This window comes from Chelmon rostratus, chromosome 3 (genome assembly GCF_017976325.1).
Source record: "Chelmon rostratus isolate fCheRos1 chromosome 3, fCheRos1.pri, whole genome shotgun sequence".
Lineage (NCBI taxonomy): Eukaryota > Metazoa > Chordata > Actinopteri > Chaetodontiformes > Chaetodontidae > Chelmon > Chelmon rostratus.
Genome location: NC_055660.1, coordinates 5,042,154 through 5,063,884, shown reverse-complemented (window position 1 = coordinate 5,063,884; position 21,731 = coordinate 5,042,154). Strand labels below are relative to the sequence as shown.

General features: G+C 41.5%; 3 protein-coding genes across 6 annotated transcripts; all 3 read left to right on the top strand.

The window, feature by feature from the left end:
• Positions 1-42: 42 nt before the first annotated feature.
• sart1 (spliceosome associated factor 1, recruiter of U4/U6.U5 tri-snRNP) lies at positions 43-2,863 on the top strand. The gene has a single exon (XM_041933599.1). It carries the CDS (start codon positions 376-378, stop codon positions 2,698-2,700), a length of 2,325 nt encoding a protein of 774 aa, XP_041789533.1. The 5' UTR covers positions 43-375; the 3' UTR covers positions 2,701-2,863.
• A 925-nt stretch (positions 2,864-3,788) lies between these two features.
• On the top strand, positions 3,789-15,151 carry LOC121603940 (oxysterol-binding protein 1-like). Of its 4 annotated transcripts, none has more exons than XM_041933274.1 (17): positions 3,789-4,139; positions 4,289-4,338; positions 4,848-5,017; positions 5,282-5,490; positions 5,666-5,828; positions 5,970-6,081; positions 6,177-6,375; positions 6,495-6,609; positions 6,728-6,785; positions 6,883-7,050; positions 7,151-7,396; positions 7,702-7,822; positions 8,787-8,890; positions 9,032-9,127; positions 9,454-9,638; positions 9,764-9,993; positions 12,194-15,151. In XM_041933274.1, exons 3-17 carry the CDS (start codon positions 4,884-4,886, stop codon positions 12,334-12,336), a joined length of 2,283 nt encoding a protein of 760 aa, XP_041789208.1. In that variant the 5' UTR covers positions 3,789-4,139; positions 4,289-4,338; positions 4,848-4,883; the 3' UTR covers positions 12,337-15,151. The 4 variants fall into 4 exon arrangements, with proteins under 4 accessions (XP_041789208.1, XP_041789205.1, XP_041789207.1 ...); XM_041933271.1 differs by having other exon boundaries at positions 6,728-6,791; XM_041933272.1 differs by having other exon boundaries at positions 3,799-3,869; positions 6,728-6,791.
• An 888-nt stretch (positions 15,152-16,039) lies between these two features.
• On the top strand, positions 16,040-21,286 carry casp3a (caspase 3, apoptosis-related cysteine peptidase a). The gene is made up of 6 exons (XM_041933027.1): positions 16,040-16,220; positions 16,553-16,692; positions 19,327-19,455; positions 19,604-19,779; positions 19,874-19,985; positions 20,082-21,286. Exons 1-6 carry the CDS (start codon positions 16,162-16,164, stop codon positions 20,309-20,311), a joined length of 846 nt encoding a protein of 281 aa, XP_041788961.1. The 5' UTR covers positions 16,040-16,161; the 3' UTR covers positions 20,312-21,286.
• The last annotated feature ends 445 nt before the right edge of the window (positions 21,287-21,731 follow it).

The window sequence follows — 21,731 nt, the reverse complement described above, 5'->3', positions numbered from 1 at the left end:
TAATCCTTGACGACCGGAAGTGTATTAGCAGGAAAAGGTAAAATTGCCGTTCGCAGTTTGTTGAAGAATAAAGTGGTGTCTGCGGAGTGTTGAGGGTGAAACCGGCGTAAAGAAAACATACAGCTAAGATTTTTTTCCACACATCCTCACTTGTCGGTGATTAGCTAACAAGTAAATTTCGCATACAAGATTTAATTTTTGCCTCCGCGCCTAGTGAGTTGTGTCGTCGGTTAGCCACTTAACTTTAGCCTGCAAAGCTAACGTGCGCTAGCTAGTTAGCGGAGGAAACTAGCAATATTTTTCCAACACTCTGTGAAAGCAGCTGTATCTTAACAACAGTTTGAGCTACAACTACTGTAACCTGTCGAAGAAATAATGGGATCGTCCAAGAAACATAAGGAAAAGAGCCGTGATAAAGACACGGAAGAGCGCCGTCGCGAACATAAGAAACATCGCCACAAGGACCGAGACCGAGATGCTTCAGATCGGGATGGGACTCGGGATAAAGAGAAACGAAAACGCTCCAGGTCCAGGGAAAGAAGCGGACGGGAGAGCCGTAGCAAAGGTGACAGGAGCAGCGGGGAGCCACGAGTGAAGAAGGAGAAAGTTGATACTGGATATGAAGAGGGTAATACAGAAGTGGCGCCTCAGTCAGCAAGCGGAGATGCATCTCTCAGCATTGAGGAGACAAACAAACTCAGAGCCAAGCTGGGTCTGAAGCCTCTGGAATTAAATGAGAACAAGAAGGAGCTTGGGACCAAAGAGGAACCAATGGTGGCTGAGACCATCAACCCTGTTCTCATCCAGCAGCAGAAAGAGATGAGAGAGAAGCTTGCAGCTATGAAAGAAAAACGCATCCTGAACCAGAAACTGGGAAAAGTCAAGACCCTAGCGGAAGATGACTGGCTAGATGACACATCTGCTTGGGTTGAGAAGAGCAGGAAGATGGCAAAAGAAAAAGAAATGGCAGAGAAAAGAGCCAAACTTCTGGAAGAGATGGATGAGGAGTTTGGTGTCAGCAGTCTGGTAGAGGAGGAGTTTGCACAAAGCAAAAAGGATGCCTACACATCTCAAGATCTAAAGGGACTCAAAGTGCAGCACAAGGTGGATTCCTTCAGTGAAGGCCAGACTGTCATCCTGACCCTACAAGACAAAGGTGTACTTGAAGAGGAGGAAGATGTGCTCGTAAATGTGGGTCTGGTGGACAAGGAAAAGGCTGAGAAGAATGTCGAGTTAAAAAAGAAAAAGCCAGATTACAAGCCCTATGAAGAAGAGGAGAGTGTGGATGACATGGTTATGTTTAAGCCTCACTCCGTCCTGTCAAAGTATGATGAGGAGATTGAGGGTGAAAAGAAAAAGAGTTTCCGGTTGAATACAGGGGGCTTTGCTGATGGGGAGCGAGAGCGGGAGCTTCAGGCCATGAGAGAGGCTCTGCGAAATCAGGCCCAGTCCTTGGAAATGCCCGCTCTCACCATCGCCTCTGAGTATTACACGCCTCAGGAAATGGTGAGCTTTAAAAAGACAAAACGCCGTGTGAAGAAGATCAGGAAGAAGGAGAAGCAGACAGCTGTGGAGGAACTCCTGATTGATGACACTCGCAGCTCTGATTTTGGCTCCAGGACACGTGGTCGAGGCCGCAAGCAGGTGGATGAAGATGGAGAAGAAATAAAGGAGGTGGAGGAGAGCAAATTGCCAGCTGACATCCCCCAAATGTCGGATGACATCAGGATGGCAGAAATGGACATAAGCGACGAGGAAGACTTTACACCTCCTGATCCAGTTGCACTTGAAGAGGATGAGGCAGAGCAGGAGCTGCAGAAACAGCTGGAGAAGCAGAGGAAGCTGAAGCAAAAACAGCTTCTCAAAGACTCCGGGGAGAAGGTGGCAGAGCAGATTAAACAGCTTGATAAAGGCAACAATGACAATGATCCCGAGAAGAGGAACAACATTGTTTTCAATGCCACCTCCGAGTTTTGCAGAACTCTGGGTGATATTCCAACTTATGGACTGTCAGGCAACAGAGAGGACCAAGAAGACATAATGGACTTTGAACAGGAAGAAGAGAAAGATGATGCTGGAGATTCAGACTCAGAAATGGATGAGAATGTTGGATGGAGCACAGTCAACCTGGATGAAGAGCAGAAACAGCCAGATTTCTCCACAGCCTCTGCCACTATTTTGGATGAAGAACCCATTGTCAACTCTGGCCTTGCTGCTGCCTTGCTATTGTGCAAAAACAAAGGTCTATTGGACACTCAAATGCAGAAGGTAGCACGTGTCAGAGCACCAAAAGGCGCCTTGCCAAATGACAACTACTGCATTGAGGACAAGATGGGTTTTGATGACAAATACAGTCGTCGAGAGGAATACAGAGGCTTCACTCAAGACTTCAAGGAGAAGGATGGCTATAAGCCTGACGTCAAGATTGAGTATGTGGATGAATCTGGGCGGAAACTCACTCCAAAGGAGGCTTTCAGACAGCTTTCACATCGATTCCATGGAAAAGGGTCTGGAAAGATGAAGACAGAGAGGAGGATGAAAAAGCTGGAGGAAGAGGCACTGCTCAAGAAGATGAGTAGCAGTGATACTCCTCTGGGGACTGTTGCTTTGCTTCAAGAGAAGCAGAAATCCCAGAAAACACCATATATTGTGCTTAGTGGGAGTGGGAAAAGTATGAATGCAAACACCATCACCAAATAAGTTTTGGGGAAAGTGATTTATCTTATACACAGACATGCTCTGTGCATGCTGTTGTATACACATACAGACAGGATGTTTTAAGTAAAGTAACTGCTTCAAGTTCATGCCTACTTCATATAAGCTTTGTTGTTGTAGTTGAGAATTGTCCAATAAAATTCATACAAATGAGAGAAACGTTTGTTCATTTTCTGTGTTGCAGTTTATCGTCAGGATAAAACTATTGGTTTAATGGGAACTTACATTTTTTTAATTATTTAAAATAATTAATCCCTTTGTTTAGTTCCATGACAGCTGTTGCACATTTTATAATTAATAAGAAACTTAATTTATATAACACTTTTCTTAACAATATCACAAAGTGCTTTTCAAAAGCACATTTGTAGTATGAGGTTAGGAACAGGTCCAGTATTACTGAACAAGGAGTACTGAAGAAGTATTTATCAAAGTTTATAATGCAATAGATCTAAAATGACAGTAAATTAAATAATGTAACAAAACACTAAGAATGGCTAATACTGTGGAAAAAATGTACATTTCTATGGTTTCATCCTATCTGCTAAATTTTACTATAAGTTATGAGATAACTTCACAGGAAGTGGGCTTTACAACTTACATTTAATAATAGAGTTGCTGGCCTTTGAATTTGGTTAGCTGACAGCAAGTTAGGTAATAAGCCAACATTGAGTATGTATTCCACAAATGCTGCCAGTGCACACTGCCTAAAAATGAAGGTGAAGTCTTTCACACATGGCAGCCTTGTAAGCGGCAGTGGTGGTTGATAAACTTGCAAGGTGTCCTTCAATTTAATCGAAAAATATTTTGATTCATTTTTATCGTGATGGTAACTAAAACATCAGCAAAATATATCTAAAAAAAGTGTTATTGTGATTTAGACGAGACATTCGCACGATCGTTCAGATTATCAAATAGTCATCAAGACTATGTTGTTTTTCAGTGTTGTTTCAGTGCGTTAATGTCGCCAGTCTCCAGCGGAACTAACGTTCACCACTACAGGGTTTAACGGACGCTTTTTTAGTTGCACAACATGTAGCAAAGTAGCCGTTCTCCTTAATACATCCATGAAAGTAGTTAGCCAGGCTAACACTAGCGGGCTAACACTGCTTTATCGAACACGACATGCACACCATTAATAGCATAAGTCTTACACGGTAAGCGATACATATGTTCATGTCTTAATGTCACTTTGCATATCGGACGAAAAAACAGAGTTGCACAGTTGGAAAAATGGTCGTTAGCGTCGTCTGCGACGTGGCCGGCTGTTTGACAGCTTCCTGTTTAGCTAGCAGCAAGCTTAGTGACGGACGAGCACTGTTTTAAGTAGCTTTGATGATTGGAATTGGCCTCTTGTACCTGGAAGTCCCTCTCAATATCCAGGCTGTGTCTACTTGACACTTGTATGACATCCTGGCAAATAACCGGTGGGTAAAAACGAGCGAGTCGTGTTTTCTCAATCTCAAGAGTTGTTGCCGTTACAATGTAGTGGCGTTAACGTTAAACGTTAGCTAAACAGATTATTACAGTAGGAGTCATGTCAGCACTTCCCCATTTGTTGTGTTGTAATTTGCAGATTCCACGTTAACGCTGAATCCGAGCTGCAAACTATCGTAGCGAAGAGAGGTCAGTATCCTAATCACCGATTCACGTTAACGTTAACAGCTGTTGTAACGTTAAACATCATTGTTTTCGTTTACCAGTCAGCATTCATTCAGTTAATGTTGTAACGTCTAATGGCTTTATTGGAGCCAACGTTGGGACGTTAGTATTTATGTGCCGATTTAATGTTTAGAGTGTAATCAAAGTATTGGCAAAAGCTAAACAGCAGGCTGTCATTTGCGTCCTAGTTTTATATAAGTTTGTATTTGTTGTTGTCAACGAGTATCTCTGAGTTTCAAGTATCAGGAAGTTAAGCCTATAGATCATTATGCCTTTTATAGCTAATAAAATGGGTTAATGATCAAGCAGAAAATGTGGACATTAACAACAATTTACTTTGTGATGTGAGTGTCTGCAACCGTAAAACCAGTTTGTTCATGTGTATATGTGCATTAAGCAGACTTAACAGTAACATGTCCAACAATGGAATATCATTGTAAATATTGATGAGCCCCCCCCCCCCCCCCCCCCAGGCTCTAACTTCACCCGTGAAACCACAGGCTGTTGTGATGTCAGAGCCTAAACCGCCAACTCCGACCCCTGGAGACACGTACAAGGGTTGGCTCTTCAAATGGACCAACTACATTAAAGGTTACCAGAGACGCTGGTTTGTTCTGAGCAATGGACTGCTGTCATACTATAGGTGAGTAACATGACTGAATTTGTAGTGAATGTACTACACTGTAGAATAGATTATAACAACTTTCTTAGGCAATAATCTAGTGTTATTGGTTTTACTTTTAAAGGTCATTTAAATGAGCAATATATTCAAATTAGTACTTAAATACCACCCTTTACACAATTTAAGCAAATATCAGTTGCCTTACAAAAAACAGGATTTCTTATTTCACAAAACTGGGATTTAGAAACTTTCTATTTCATTGTCCTTCATTCTGTTTGCCTCCAGGACCCAGGCAGAGATGGGTCACACGTGCCGAGGCACCATCAACTTGGCCACAGCCAATATTGCTGTGGAGGACTCCTGCAATTTTGTCATTTCCAATGGAGGGGCGCAGACCTACCACTTGAAGGCCAACTCAGAAGTAGAGCGTCAACGATGGATCACTGCTCTGGAGCTTGCTAAGGCAAAAGCCGTCCGCATGCAGGCTGAATCTGGTGAGAGCGAAAACTGATATGTTAGAGAATGCAGGGAACATATTATGAAAATTTATAGAAATGTCTAAACAGCTTATACAGTAGCACGTATTTGTGTATTTTTCTGTGGGTAAAGCATTTTCTCATTATACGTCTTTGTTTTTGGTCATGCTATCTTCCCTTCTCTGTCCCTCAGATGACTCGGGAGACGATTGTCCCGCGGTGCCCCCCTCCTCAGGACAGGGTGGAAGCTGCCGTAACGCAGAAGTCCAGTCCACACTACGCACACTCAACAGCAAGGTGGAGGACCTCACCACTTGTAACGATCTCATTGTCAAACACGGGTCTGCCCTCCAAAGGTATGAGACTGAGGTTTTTCGTTAGTTCAGGGAAAAACTATATACTATCCAGAGAAATGAAGGGTGAAAGTAATTTATTCTGTTTCTCTGTTTATTTGTTCCTTCATTTTTTCGTTCATTCCCTTTATTTCACACACACAGGTCTTTGTCAGAGCTGGAGGGGATTCGTGTCGGAGGGGACATGGGGGAGAAGATCAGACAAGTTACAGAGAGAGCCACACTGTTCAGAATCACCTCTAATGCCATGATCAACGTAAGTCACCCAATTATTTAATTGCCAAGGAACGCACAATATTGTTGTTGACTCTCTTGCTGAAATGTTGTTCTTGTTGCTGCATGCTTCCTAAGGCATGTAGAGACTTCCTCTCCCTGGCCCAGAACCACAGTAAGCGCTGGCAGAAGGCCTTACAGGTTGAAAGAGACCAGAGAATACGGCTGGAGGAGACTCTGGAGCAGCTGGCCAAACAGCACAACCACTTGGAAAGAGCTTTCAGAGGAGCTACAGTTCTCCCACCTTCATTCAGCAATACCGTCTTAGGTAACAAAGGTAAGGCTCTCTTCCCCCCCAAAGTTCTATCATTGGACCCTTGATGTTACTCAAATCATGGCCGCCATACCATGTACCTGCACCAATCAGAACAGTCAAACTGTCTCTCTTCACCATAGGTGGTGTTTCAGGAAAAGGTGATGCCAGTGATGAGGATGATGACAATGAGTTCTTTGATGCTATGGAAGACCCAGCAGAGTTTATTACTGTCCCTGCTGACCCCAAGTATCACAGGTTAATGACCATTTGTTGTAGTGGTTTTAGTTTTTAAACTTTTTGTTGGGGTTTTAGTTATTGTCTTCATATTTTTATTTTTAAATTCAATGCACTCTCATGTTTATCTGTCCACCAGGAGATCTGGCAGCAACGTTAGTGGGATCAGCAGTGAGATTGGAATGGACGATCAGTCGGTAAATGTGTGTTAAGTTCTGATTCGTCTTGACTTGTCTTCTCCTCTGCTAATCAACACCCCACAGACACCTGACTGTTTTCCTTCTCTTCTTCCAGTTCGATGAACTGTCTTTGGCATCCAATCCAGAGTCTCCACAGCCCCTTGAGCTAGAGCCAGTAAGACAAAGACGGACACGTATCCCCGACAAGCCCAACTATTACCTCAATCTGTGGAGCGTCATGAAGAACTGTATTGGAAAGGAGCTCTCCAAGATACCAATGCCTGTAAGGAACCTGTGCTCTTGTTGGTATCCATGTGGTTTTTCTTTGTGAGAGTAATCAGAAGTAATCAGGCTTCTTACCTCTATGACTTTGTACCTTCTAGGTGAATTTCAACGAGCCCCTCTCAATGCTGCAGCGTCTATCTGAAGACCTGGAGTACTACGAGCTGCTGGATAAGGCTGCTAAATGTCAAAGCTCTCTGGAACAGATGTGTTATGTGGCCGCTTTCACAGTCTCTTCCTACTCCACCACTGTCCACCGCACAGGAAAGCCCTTCAATCCTCTGCTGGGTGAAACCTTTGAGCTTGACCGGCTAAGAGAGTGTGGCTACCGCTCCCTCTGTGAACAGGTATGTGGAATGCACACTGGAAATCATTAAAAAATATAACCAGCTGTAACAAAGCAGCATCACATATGTAACAAGCCACTTTTGCAGAAAATAGTTGTTTCCATTCAGACTGAAATTTATCAGTTTCAGCTACAAGATCACATTCATGTCTGACCAGATTCCAGTTTTGAAAAATAAACACATTTGAAGTATGTTCATGCAGGAATGTTTGTTTTCTTGAATACTTTTAAGCCATTGCATAATTGTGATGGTCAGATGTTGACTTTGCTTCTGTCTCTCTCTTCACTGCTCTCACCACTTCTCAGGTGAGCCACCACCCACCTGCTGCAGCTCACCATGCCGTCTCTGAAAAGGGCTGGATTCTCAGACAAGAAATTACCTTGGCCAGCAAGTTTAGAGGAAAATATCTCTCTGTCATGCCTTTGGGTGAGTGTGTCCAGACCAAATAGCAAGCCTGAAGAGTGTACACTTGTTTTTCATTTATAACTTGAAAATTGTTTGCAGCAAAATCCATATTTGAAGCGTTGTCTTCTTCTTCTGTCATGGCTACAACTTTGTGTTCTATCAGAATCCACTTTAATCGCCAAGCATGTGAACACATACAAGGAATTTGGCTCTGCTTTTAGTTTCTCTCAGTGAACTTACACACTAATAGACACAGTAAGCAAGGGCAACAATGCTTAACAAAGTCAAGTCAAATCAATTTTGTATCCATAGTCTCCTCAGGAACACAGTCTGCTCATTCCCTTCCTGTGAAGATCCAGATATTTGTATGAGTTCACCCTCTTCAATTCCTCTCCCTGAATGACAACCAGGACAGCGGGCCTCTGTTCCTTTAGTAGTCCACCACAAGCTCATTGGTTCTGCTGATATTGAGCCTCAGGTGATTGTTGTTGCACCATGTGATGAAGCTCTCTAGCAGTCCTCTGTGCTCCTCTGTAAAAATGGTCAAAGTGAAGCCAACGTGTTTCTCACTGGAAGTTATTCACTGGAATCATACACGTCAATGTACATACATTTAAATGAAATTCATTCAAAGTCTTCATCACATACATGATATTTGAGTCCTGACAGACATGGATGTAAACTGCAACTTAACTGGTTGGCGGTGGCAAACAGCCATGAGGCGATAATTGTAGTTTACTTGTAAAATGATGACACTACCTGAATATCAGCGAGGCAAGCTCTGGAAAACTGTTTGTTCACTGTTTGTCACTGCAAAGGTTACCAGTGTGGTTGTCACTGTGTAGATCTTAAAAGAAAGACTTTGTTTAATATAAACTCATACCTTAGTATGTACCATAGTTGTAGAATTTGACATTTATATTTTGGGCGAACAGGTTAAAAACAACCACTGCCAGCTCTAACATTATTCCCCCTCTGTCCCCAGGTTCTATCCAGTGTATATTTGACAAGAGCAACAATCACTACTCCTGGAAGAAAGTGACTACGACAGTACATAACATCATTGTTGGTAAATTATGGATTGACCAGGTAAATTTAAAGCCTAACACCACTACTAACTACTTAGGAATATAGAAATGCCATATATGTCTTTAAATTATGTTTGCTGGTCGTTCTACTAGGTTTATCCTTTAAGTCATCAACATTTTGTCTCTTTCCTTTCTCCTCCAGTCAGGGGAGATAGATGTAGTGAACCATCGGACAGGGGATCGCTGCCACCTTAAGTTCGCTCCCTACAGTTACTTCTCCAGAGATGTACCAAGAAAAGTGAGCTTTTCACATGTCTTTTTCTTTATATTGTTCTTTTTATTAAATAGCACCTACTGTGTGTAAAGCCACAGCTGATATGCTTCTTTCCATGAAGATGTACAGTACAAAGTCACACAATACTAAATATACGAAAGAAAAAAAAACACCAAGTTTAATTGGTTGATGTTTTAATCCCACATTTATCAGAGGTTTTGTGTGTAATTGCATTAGGTTGTACCTAATATTAAGAAGGCCACCGAGTTTAAGTTGAATGCAAATTCATGTACTGCCTAACTTAGGCTCCTTGTTTACACTCTTAACCGAAAGCTGTGTTTGTCTCTCAGGTAACAGGAGTAGTAACGGATAAGGATGGGAAGGCCCATTACGTGCTATCAGGAACCTGGGATGAGAAGATGGAGTTTTCCAGGGTAATGCAGAGCAGTAAAGGCGAGAATGGCACTGAGGGCAAACAGAGGACTGTCTATCAGACCCTCAAAGCCAAAGAAATCTGGATAAAAAACCCTTTACCGTGAGTTTCTGCTTTAAAGGAAATGAAAGTACTTTTAAACAGATGGAGCTGTAGAGGAGGAGCAGTAAACACACCTTGTAAATTGCTGTACTTTGTGCCTCTGATCTTTTGTGGTCTTTTTACAGTGAGGGAGCAGAGAACATGTATTACTTCTCCTCACTGGCCTTGACACTCAATGAAACTGAAGAGGGAGTGGCACCAACAGACAGCCGGCGTCGCCCTGACCAGCGGTTAATGGAGGAGGGCCGTTGGGATGAGGCTAACGCAGAGAAACAGCGGCTAGAAGAGAAACAGCGTAACACCCGTCGAGAGAGGGAGAGGGAGGCCATTAAAGCAGCCAGCTCACCAGAGGAAGGTAAAAAAAAAAAAAGAAAAGAAGAAGGAAGTTGGTTTTGCTTTGGAGTTTATCTATTTTTCTTGTCTTTCTATCCAATGTTTTTCTGTCCATTCATCTTTTTGTCCCCTTTGTCTGTCTTGGAATACCTTGTCTGCTTGTCTCTTGTCTCTGTCTCATCCTTAAGCTGTCACTGAGGATTCAATCAATGATTCACCCTTGAAAAGCAAGTACTCTTCTCTTAGTCTTTTCCCACCATTGATCTGCACTATAGATTGACTCCAAATGCAAAAACACCCGTGCAGTATGTTTGTGTGTTTAATGGCAAGGTGCTACATGCCTTCTAATGTCATCATCTTGCACACACTTCATTTACCTTTTACCATCCCATCATCCATTTCTGCTCCATTTAGCTGATGCAGGGGAGACTGGCGCAGAAGCAAATGAGGTTTCTGATGAAAGCAAGTATCACTTCATAGCTTATGGACTTTTTTGTACTGTACTTTTAAAGGTGCTTTGTGTAGCATTTTAATAGCAGTGAGGACTAAATTATCCATAGTATACCCAAGGGAATTTGGCTTGTTTCTCTAAACTAGTAGCTTCACAGTTGCTCAAACAAGTGCTGATATTGTGGAGAAATAGCCGACAGAACTACAAGTGATTAGATTACAGTCTCAGTGGTTAGCACTGTGACCTCTCAGGAACAAGGTCCTGGGTTCATTTCCCTGTCAGAGTGGTGTGTGGAGTTTGCGTGTTCTCCCTGTGGTTGCAAAGCTTTCCTCTGGTCTCCCCCACCATCAAAAACATGTACCGTTCAGTGGCTGCCCACTGCTCCTAATACTTAGTATGGGTTAAATGAGTAGAATGAATTTCCCTATGGGATCAATAAAGGATAACTTAAAAAGTGAATGCAATAACTACAGGACGCTGGTGTAAAAAGATCAATTTGGATGAATTATGAGCAGATTATTATGTATATTTATATAAAATAACGTTATAAATAATACTTTCGTTTGTGTTCTTCACAGGATGAATGAAATGCTGAGATATAGACTTATTGTACATTTTTTAAAACGTTTTTTTTTATATCCTGTAAAATCAAAAAGGCAGTGAAGCTTTGCTGACCCCAAGTGGAGGTTCCCATTTGGAACAGGTGCATTACAGCACAAGTGGGAAGTTTAGTTGACATCCTCTTTGTGACAGAAAGTGATGTATGAATTACAGGTCAAAAATGAACTATTACTAGACCATTGCTTTCTGGATGTAATTATATACATTTTTGTATATCATCAGTATATTTAGCCCTGGCAGTCTATTTGACAAGCCTGTCTTGCTAAAAATGCTACACACAGTGCTTCTGAAATGAACATAAACAAGAGATTTGTGTGGATTTTGGTAACTGGAGTTGAGTTATGGATTCACATCTGTTTTTTGTGCTGTGTTAAGCTGACACAGAGGACTCTCCCCCTCATACACCCGTTGCATGCAAGTAGCTCCTTACATTTCATTCTCTGTTCTTCTTTCTATCTTCAACTCAGATCATATCCAATCCTTTTAACTCTCAAAGATTCACCCCTAATTCTTCTATTTTCAGCCCCTTATGGACCATCGCTCCCCCCTCACCTAAGCAAGTATTCTGATCATGACATAACACATACAGTGCAGTCATTTCAAAAATTCTAGTAGTTTAATCTAGATTAAAAACCTTTCTGTTCATCTTCCATCATTTCCTCTTTACATCCTTTACAACTTGTTCTCTCTTAGTGGAAGGCAAGGAAGGTCCTTATGGAGCTCAAGTCAAAAGCAAGTAACATCAGTGTTGCCCTCCTTTGTCCCCGGTTTTATTGATTTATTTTTGTTATTTAGCTTTTTGTTGGTAGTCTTTAGGGAACCCTCTAGAAGACTGTAGCTGACTGTAGAATGGCATAATCCTTGTACTTTAATATTTTAGCATCCATCCATTTAGCATTTTGATCAATCCAGCAGTCCTGAGTAGTTGGGGCATTAGTTCTGAGCCTGATTCTTTCACGTCACAATGCAGAGGAGCACATGGGTATAATTACCCTCCTTTGTTTTGTTTTCACTTTGAATAAGGTGCATAAGGAGCATATCGGCTTAATTCAAGCACCTTGTGTTGTCGTGGCTCAGCGACTTCTTAACCCTCACCTTTGGCCCCTCTCAAGCTTCTTCTTGGTAAAAGGTTGCCTTTCTTTTCCTTTAGGTGCCCATCAGGACAACTACCAAGCAATGTGGTTTGAGAAGATAGACGACCCCGTATCCGGAGAGACCTTGCATGTCTACAAGGGTGGCTACTGGGAGGCAAAGGACCAAGCCAGCTGGGACATGTGCCCTGACATTTTCTGATCCCAGCCGAGTCAGCCCGTCTTCCTCTGTGGTGTACAAATGAGAAGATGGTAAGAAGTGACCCACCTTACGTCAGCTAAAGTGGGGAATCAAGCCTGCCATCAACCTATCTTCAGTGTCTGCAGCTTCATCTGATCACCGCACTCAGCTCCCCTTTTCCCGCAGTGATTTGCTCAGGATTGAGGGCATCTGGACTTTACCCTCAACGTAGATACAATGCACATTGTAGCATTGTTGTAACTTTGCAGCTGATTAGCGTTCAGAATTCCCTCTCACTGCCTCTCAGTCACTGATCTTTATCTTTGGTCCTCTGCTTGTTGTTTGGTTCCATGGTACAGCCTTTGGTTTGCATTTGGCAGGTATTAATAATAGTTTATTCTGATAATTTCATTTTGCATTAACTTTTAATGCACTTCTGTCAAAGGCATAGTTCATCCAGACTACTTTCAACATGCAGAACAAGGTTTGCTTAGATAGAGTGACCCACGACCTGACGTCTAATTTATGTGTTTGTTTCTGTTGTGCATTCCTGATTCTGATTCTGATTTAGCAATCGCTTTATTGCAGCTTCCTCAGCACAGCACCACTGTAAGTCAAAGTTTAATTATACCCAGCATTTTTAATGGTTCACTGTACCAGTTCCAGAGCACATCAGGTGCTTAGATGTATGAGCTTCTGTGGGTTTGACAAAAAAGATATAGGAACTGTTTCTTAAAGAAGTAATCGATGGAATATTTCAGCAATTCTTTTTGGACTATATGAATATGAAGTTTGCCTTTGAATTTACTGTGTTTTGCAGTACTACTTTAATCCCTGGAACAACATTACATCTACGTATTAGCCTTTTTTTCCTCCATTTTCTGTCACTCGACTAGTCCCCGATAGTCCCATGATCCCCCTGAATACATGTCAGTGGCGAAGGTGAAGAGATTAAGAATGTAGTCTCAGTACTTCGTTCCATATATGAGCGTTTTTAAAACCTTTTTTCACTATATAAGAATTACATTACATGTTTTTTCTATTCTTTTTTTTATTGAGGAAGAATAATTTTGTGTGAAGGACATTCATTTTAATAGAATATATGTTCTTTATTTAAGATGATGACTTTGACTACTATATGAATTAAAATGCTGATACCAAGCCAATTTGTATAAGTACCAATGAAAATATGAAGTATAAAAATACCAACGGCACTATTTCCAGCAGTGAGGGAGAATTCAGAAGTTTGTATTATGTTTTTTTTTATGTTTGATTTTTCCTCCAACGCTTCATTTTTAAGAATAACACTTAACCTGCGAAGCATCTGTCGTGTTTGTGAGACACCACGCCCCAAAATACAAGGCAACATCACGTTCACCCTCCCTGACTTAGAGGTTGGGTGGGGATGCATTCTTTGTGTGAAGGGGGCGTGCTGGAGCTAAAAGTGGGTGTTAAGTTGTTCTTTAAAGAATGTAGCTGCTGGTTGCTGAGAGCAAAAGCCTCATAAAATGAAATCAAATTTTGTATAAGATTGAGTCTAATCCTTAAATTTAAGATATAACGTGTCTCTTTAGATTCTCCACCCAAGTACACACATTTCACACTTGTATTTTCATACCTAAAGTTTGTGCTCTTACTACTACTTGGATCAACCAGGTATTCAAATCTGCTTTTAAAGTAAATGTTGAGACTGAACAGTTGAGATGAATTTAAGAGCAGCAGAGTTGTTGGTTGGTTTCCCTCAGATGTGTTTATCATAGCTTTAATCTTGATTTTAGGATACTTTAGTCTTTGTGTGGTGCAAGTGTAGACTTTTAACAGAAAGCAATAAGAGTGCCTCAGTGCGTATACATGTGGCACAAAATGAAACGTGTGAAGCGAGAACTAAAACTCAATTCTGTCATCGTGTTCGTCTCTTTTGTTGTTTGTCATGTGAGTGGAAGGACTGTGTGGTTGATGAAAATCTGAATCTCATTTTATATTCAAGTGTACTTACAAGGAGAACACTGAAAATGAAGATCACAAAACAATGTTGCAAATATTTCTGTGTGAATATATGAAATAGTAAAGTAATTGTGATATTGACTGGTTGTACTGATAGAGAATCTGATGGTGGTGATGCACTTTTGTTTTTTGTTTTGTTTTTTCTCAGAACTGGATGCATTTCAATTGTCTTAGCTGATTGTAAGAGTCACCCTTCACCAGCTAGGACAGCTTTTGCTCTCTGAACCATTCCTTACTATGAATTACTGTTGCTTCATACATCATTTCAACAGATGAAGAAAAGTGTGTGTGAGGAATGTACAGCTTGCTGCTACACCTCATCTCTGAAATTACAGAATGAGTTCAGTTCACACCGGTTTCTGTCTTCTTCAGCATATGTGTACATTAATCTTGATTTTTAGCCACCACTCTTATTTGCTTAAGTTCGTCACTCCATCTGTGTGTTTTTAACTTTTTTGTTGTACCTTTTTTCACTCCTCGTCTTCAGTGATGATTCTTGCCCTGCACTGTAAACTGTCCACAATTCATAAAAATTGACTGAAGGCGTTCTTGCACTTACGTACATTACATCCATTATGTTTCATACAGGATTTGACTGATAGCTTTTGATGCTGGCTACTGAAGAGTTTGTCATTTCTGAGTTTGTTCTGAAAACTTTTCCTAAACCATGTTCAGTTATTGCAAACATATGTCCATTAGTTGAATTGCCTCACTGTTCTGAGCATACTTTCCACCTTTTATGTCCTTCAATGCAGTTTTTTTTTGTTTGTTTGTTTGTTTGTTTAGCAGGATTGTAGAGGTTGACAATATTAAAGTGTGAATGGAGATGAAGTAAAAATCTTTGGTGTTTTCAATTTACCTGAACAAAGCATCACAAAGTGGCTTATACTAATTCAGGGTTTGGTTATGTTTTTATTTTAACTTGCTTATACTGGTGTATAGATATTAAACACATTAATTACATGAGACACAGGCTGCCCAAATTTGACGTAAATCACATTGTACTGAATATTATCTTTACTAATGTAGTTTCTATCCGTGTAGAAACAGTCTTGGAAAATTTTAGTGAGGCCATGCTAGGAGAAAACCCTACATTTGCATGGGGTAATTCAGGCCTCTAGCATATTAATACTAACTAACTGAATAATTTACATCTGTGTTTTTCCTAATGTGACATCAGAATAGCTCCTGTGAAAGAGGACTGTGGTTGAACCACAATTACATGTTAGCATTATGTGTCCTTCCTTTGTCATAGAAGTAGCAATGTTACAAGAAAAAGCCCTGCATCTAAAATTACCTTCAAGTAAAACAGAGAAGTAGAAGTATTATTAGCAAAATGGCAAAAGTATCAAAATAAAGTGTAAAAATGGTCAACTTCAGAGTATTATACTGTATTAATGGGTCATTACTTATGCTTTAATATCCAAGCAGGATGAGATCAGAGTTTATTGACAAGAGAAAGCAACAACTAAGTTTGAAAAGGCGGGGTTAAGTGATGAGGGAAATTAAGATTTTAGATAATTGAATAAACACAATATAAAAATCATCATAATTCCCTTGTTTGTTTCTGGTCATTATTTCTAATAACCTAGCATTGGCCCTCATCTGTAGGGGTCGCGTTGTGCCTCGCCCCTCACACGGCAGGCGCGAGAGCGTAAAACGAGCGCATATCCGCATGACATCAGCATCTTTGTTTACTAGCCTGGCGCAGCTAGCTCGCTAGCTTCTATCCTCAGTCCCCGAGCGCGTACACACACGTTAGCATTAGCTGTCTGCTGGGTTCGCTGTGTACCGTACAGGGTGTGTAATTTCACTGTGTGCTTAGTAGTTAATTTGCGCAATATGTCTGCAAACGGATCCGGGGAAGACTCCACAGACGCAAGGAGAGGCGATGGACAAGAGTGAGTCACTACTAATTTAGCTAGTTAGCGATCTTTATCTCAGAAGCTCATCGTTGCACAGACGGTGATGAGGAAGCTGTTTGTCTTCGTTAATTTCCCAAACCAATTTCTGCCCTGTTACTAGAATATTATTTCACCTGCTTGCTATTGCACATTAACTGTTGCGTGCTATTCTATAAACTGTTTTGGCATTGAGTTATTTATGTCCTATATACGGCACTGATGCAGGCCTGTGACACTTTAAATGCTTCTGCCTGTCTCTGACGCTGCTGACATGCTGCTGTTGTCTGACATTGGAAGACCGGACCGTGTTGTGTTTTTCTGCCCCTCAGGTCGGAGATTTCTTTGTCTGCCTCTGCCCACATGGAAGTGGATGCCAAGCCCAGCTCCCACAGCTTCAGATACAGCCTTGATTTCCCCAGCATCGGCCAGTGTGTCATCATCAACAACAAGAACTTTGACAGAAGAACGGGTGTGTATTTTGGGCTTTTGCTCGGGGCAGGGTCGGTTTATTTTCAGGCGACACATTCAAAATGAAAGTGATGTGAACACACATCACCGCCTGGTTCTGTGTCAGCAGGATTAAATTTACCCTTTATGTTTTATTTACCGGAAAACAGATGTTGGTTAAAATGTTTTGTTCTTTTTTTAATACAATACAAGAGGATGGAAATAATTACATTACATTGTCCGTCTTTGATATGCTTATTCTCTTTATGTGGTGTTCAGGGTCAGTCTGGAAAAAGCCACACTTTGGCTTGAAAATGTGCTATTTTGAAATGCTTAGTTAATCTAGACTAAACCAACAAGGTAGTCCAAGTTTAATCGGCCAGGTGGCTCAAATGAGACACCTGCGGTTTAACTGTAGTACCATTTCCATTTGGTCTAAGCTTCTCCAGTTGGTCCCTCAGTTATGGTAAAGTGATTCGGTGTGAGGGCATTTCTGTCAGAAAGCTTGAGGAGGTGAGTCGCTCCTGTTGAAGTTGCCTGTAATTGTGGGATGGTACCACTTCTGTGCAGGGTCAGGGGTGGGTTTGGCTCCAACATGTATATAGCAGGACTGATGATATATGTCCTGCATGTTTGTGAGCTCCATGAAAGATACATCTCGGTTGATTATAAGCGCGCTAGGGCACCCACTTTATACTTGCTGCTGTGGATACCACTTAACTGCATCCCATGGCAGTTAATTAGAAGTGCAGGTTAGCTCTGTGGCACTACTCATGTTGGTTTTACAGAGAATGAGACAGCGCAGGCAGTTGTTTGTAATCCTTCAGCATGCATCGTTGCATCTGATAACGTCAGATAAGTCAATAACTCTCAGGGCAGAAAACTGTCAGTTGGCTTCCAGAAAGTAAAGGTAGTCACATGATTTCTGTCATATGATTTGACATGTATCACATTGTTTGATTAGTTCCTCTTCCAGGTTTGACGTGGACTGTGGAGAACTCTGTGCATGAGAAAGTCTACAGGCCAAGGTGGCAGGCTACAGAAAGACAGCTATTGTCATATTTGTCCTTTGGGTGTAATCTTTTTGTGAATCATGACCATGTCTGCCCCATAAGCATCTGTAGGAGAATGTTTATCCAGCACTTCCTTCTCTGAGGATATAAAGGCCGGATGTCTACAATAGATAGAGATGCTGCAAGAAACCTTGAGCTGACCCTCACCGTTGCCTGCCCTATAGGAACATTGTGCAATGTATACTTGAAAAGCTGAAGAGCAGTGTCTGCTATTATTGAAAGAGCCTCTCTCATCTTGCTGAGAAGACCTTGGATATCAATGCAAGTACATACAGCTTCAGACTGCTCTTATGGAGCATTGGTGTTACGTTGCTGAACCCGTCTAGCAGGACTAACTGAGTACACATGACTACTGGGCCTTCAAACAGTGTAATGTTCCATGAGCAAGCACATCATTAGTGGTTAAGCCTGTATTTACAAGTTCATTTGATTGTTTCCAGCTGTTCAGTCGTGAAGAAGATGTCTGGAAGATTCATGCACACTTAGATGTAACTTGGCAATCCTCCAATTCAGAATTTTCTAAGATGTAAAAGTTAGCAGGCCAGTTGTGGCTTACAGCTGCATTTTAAAAAGCTTAGCAGGTGACAACAGTTCCTGTAGCTAAGAAACTAGAGAGGAGTTCAATCCTGGACCCAAGTGCTCCAGGCAGACAGAGGCTGGGTGGCTAGATGGTGTCGTCTGACAGAGCACAGCGTGCCGAAGTTTGAAATGTTTGAACGTTAGGCTGTAGGTAAAAGTCAGATCAAGACTCAGTCCAGTAAGATGCACTCTGAACAGTCTGGGAAGGAGCGAACTTACCAGCAAATGCAATGCAGCCATCAATCATTTTATTATTTACACCTGTGTGGGCTTTTTCACTTTTTCTGGCTGATTAGGTTGAAGACATGTGGAGCTTATGTGATGTAACCAGGCGTCATGTACTAACAAGAAAGGGTGCGCTCCAAAACTCCACCATCACCGTGTCGGTTTGTGCAGGCTGGGGGAGGCTGTCACTCTAATTCAGTGCACAAAACATGAGATGCTGAAGAGACTGATGAAAACACTTTTCATGTGACTGAATCCGAATGGAAACGCTTTGTACTCTCTTTCTTTTACAAGCTGTAAAACGATAAAATGAAAGTTTATGGCAGCAGAGACTCAGCGTCATATCTACTGCATCTTATGCCACCTGCACTCATTTCACCGGGTTTCCTTGGCTTCACTGCTGCAATGTAAAAAACTGCACACCAGTCCGACCAAACAGAGCGCAGCCAGCAATATCTGTGTGATTTGTCCCACCTTTACAGGTTAACAAAAGAGTCACAGATCTCAAACACTGTCCATTCACTTCCACACAGTCTCAAGAAGAGCTAACAATTAAAACCACCTGTGTGGGGGTAGAATATATGTGCAGGGCCTTTAGGATTAGTGGAAATTAAATCAACACGTTTTTTATCAGGCTGCCTACAGTGTGTCTTAATGGCTAAATTTACCTACGAGGAAGCACGAGTTGTTGGTTCCTTAAAAGTTGCTTCCACAAGAAGTCGCGTCGTCCTTGTGACCTTTCAGTTACCAGAACTAATTTATTTGCTTTGTTTTTAAAGGCATGAATCAACGAAATGGGACGGATGTAGATGCAGCCAACGCGATGAAAGTGTTTACCAAGCTGGGCTATAAAGTGAAGATTTACAATGACCAGACAGTCGAGCAGATGAAACAGGTTTTAACTTCTGGTGAGTTTGACGCAGAATTCAAACAAAATGACCCCAAACGTGCACACACACAAGTTAATACTCCACGCTGTCGACTCAGTTCTCCTGCTGTCTTTTACATCATCTCGTACAAAACCCTGTTAGAGTCTCTGCATTCTGTTTTTTTCAGTGTCAAAGGAAGATCACAGCTGCTACGCTTCGTTCGTCTGCGTTCTTTTGAGTCATGGAGATGAGGGTGTCTTCTTTGGTACGGATGGCTCAATAGAACTTAGGTACCTAACATCACTGTTTCGAGGTGATCGCTGCACGTCGCTGGTGGGAAAGCCCAAACTTTTCTTCATCCAGGTATCGTAAGAGCTGTCTTTTTTCCCCCCACCTTGCTCTAACTTACTTTGGGTTTACCTGTAACCAGATCCTGTTCTGTGCTCATATTGAGTAGGCTTGCAGAGGCACTGATCTGGATGCCGGCATTGAAGCCGACAGTGGAGAAGATGGCACCACCAAGATCCCCGTGGAAGCTGACTTCCTCTATGCTTTCTCCACAGCCCCAGGTTAATACACAAACACAGGCTCTTTTGTATACTTGTCGTTAGCTTTTTCTTTACTGTATTGATACACACTTTATTGTATCACTCATCTGTCTACAGGCTACTACTCATGGAGGAATACTATGACCGGGTCCTGGTTCATGCAGTCTCTGTGCGACCTGCTCGGCAAATATGGCAAAGAATTGGAGCTCCTGCACATCATGACACGAGTGAACCACAAGGTGGCAGTAGAGTTCGAGTCCGTCTCCAATGCACCAGGCTTTAATGCCAAGAAACAAATCCCGTGCATAGTGTCAATGCTGACCAAAGAGATGTATTTTTCCCCTTGATGTCACCTCTGCAGAAGGCTTCAGCCTCGCCAGCCTTCACCTGCAGGAGAAAGGCTTGAGGACGTGTGTGAGGTGGAGTTTACACTTTGTGACTGAACATGTCTTGAAACCTCAGCTTACATATTTCTGGGAGGGTAGATGTGATGCTAAGCGCACATTTCACACACTTGGTATTTTAGGGTTCTTTTTGTGTGGAGTACAGTTCAGAAGGCATTAAAAGGAAAACTATTTTGTATTCACTTTTAAACAAAAAAAACAAACAAATCATGACTCTAAAGCTAAAATGTAATTGGCCTTGTCATTCCATTCTCACAATTTGCTACCAGCACATGACTCTTTGCTGTTTACACTCTGTACATTTCAGGGAAAAATATTGGGAGCCAGTTTGATAAGAAGTGTGACCTATATATGTGTTTAATCATGAAACCACAGACGGGCCTCCTGCACTCAAGCAGCAGCGTTTTTATGAGTCAGCTGTTTATTTTAACTTGGCGGTCTAAGCGAGACGAAGGGATCACGTTTAATTTCTGTGCCTCTTCTTTTTTTCTTTTTTTTTTTTACATCCTTGTTGTCGTTTTGAGCCAATGCAGTGACACAAGGTTTGCATTGACTGGATTAGTCTCTGATGAGTTGTGTGAAGCCTAAACATGCAAGGCTCCCACTCAGCGTCACATTAACTGATAACGTGTAGCAAATTCAGGAGCATCCATTAAGATGTTTCTTTGTTGGTTTTCAAGCTCAGAACTTATTTTTTATGTCTTTCATATGTTTCTTATCTAAATATGGAATATTAGAAAAATGAACTGTTGCCTGGAACTCGGTTGGGGGTTCGGATTCATAGCATGCATGAGTAAAGCCAGCACATTTGCACGATGCTGTTATTAGAGGCACGTTTTGATGAGTGACAGCTTTACATTTCATTTTTTGCAGTTCATGTATTTCTTGTAGTTTTTAAAAATAAAATGGTGCATTGGATGTCTTTTCACATCACTGTCATAGGCAAAGTCTTTAACTTCCTGTTAAATGTCATTTCCAGTGAACTGTGGTGGAACTTTTACATGTAACCATCAGTACTGAGTGAATTACAGCAGTAAAGCTCAGCTTGGTTGTGTACTGGTCATCCATTAGCAATATTTACAGCATATAGGCTGAAATCATTCTGCTGTTAAAATATTTCACTGATGTGACAATCCAGTTTTTAAGTCATACAATTATGGGCTATGAATGTCACTTTTGGGCTTTTTTGTGGTATCCCTATTTTGTAAGCACCTATACTGTGAGGTTTGTGTAATAAAGACAACTGCTTATTCTGTGATGTAAAACAGTGTTGCTGATTCTCGCAACGTTACAGTCATGAAGATCATGAACGTCCCTGAAGTTGCATAAAGTCTTGCTATTCTCTTGTTCACATCTCACACAA

Excerpts from the sequence above, each read along its gene's own strand:
- sart1 (XM_041933599.1), top strand. The coding sequence starts at position 376 with ATGGGATCGTCCAAGAAACATAAGGAAAAGAGCCGTGATAAAGACACG.
- LOC121603940 (XM_041933273.1), top strand. The coding sequence starts at position 4,884 with ATGTCAGAGCCTAAACCGCCAACTCCGACCCCTGGAGACACGTACAAG. Across the intron at positions 7,397-7,701 it reads ACCGCTCCCTCTGTGAACAG|GTGAGCCACCACCCACCTGC; the intron begins GTATGTGGAATG and ends ACCACTTCTCAG. Across the intron at positions 9,639-9,763 it reads TGGATAAAAAACCCTTTACC|TGAGGGAGCAGAGAACATGT; the intron begins GTGAGTTTCTGC and ends GTCTTTTTACAG.
- casp3a (XM_041933027.1), top strand. The coding sequence starts at position 16,162 with ATGTCTGCAAACGGATCCGGGGAAGACTCCACAGACGCAAGGAGAGGC. Across the intron at positions 16,693-19,326 it reads GAACTTTGACAGAAGAACGG|GCATGAATCAACGAAATGGG; the intron begins GTGTGTATTTTG and ends TTGTTTTTAAAG. Across the intron at positions 19,456-19,603 it reads GAAACAGGTTTTAACTTCTG|TGTCAAAGGAAGATCACAGC; the intron begins GTGAGTTTGACG and ends TGTTTTTTTCAG.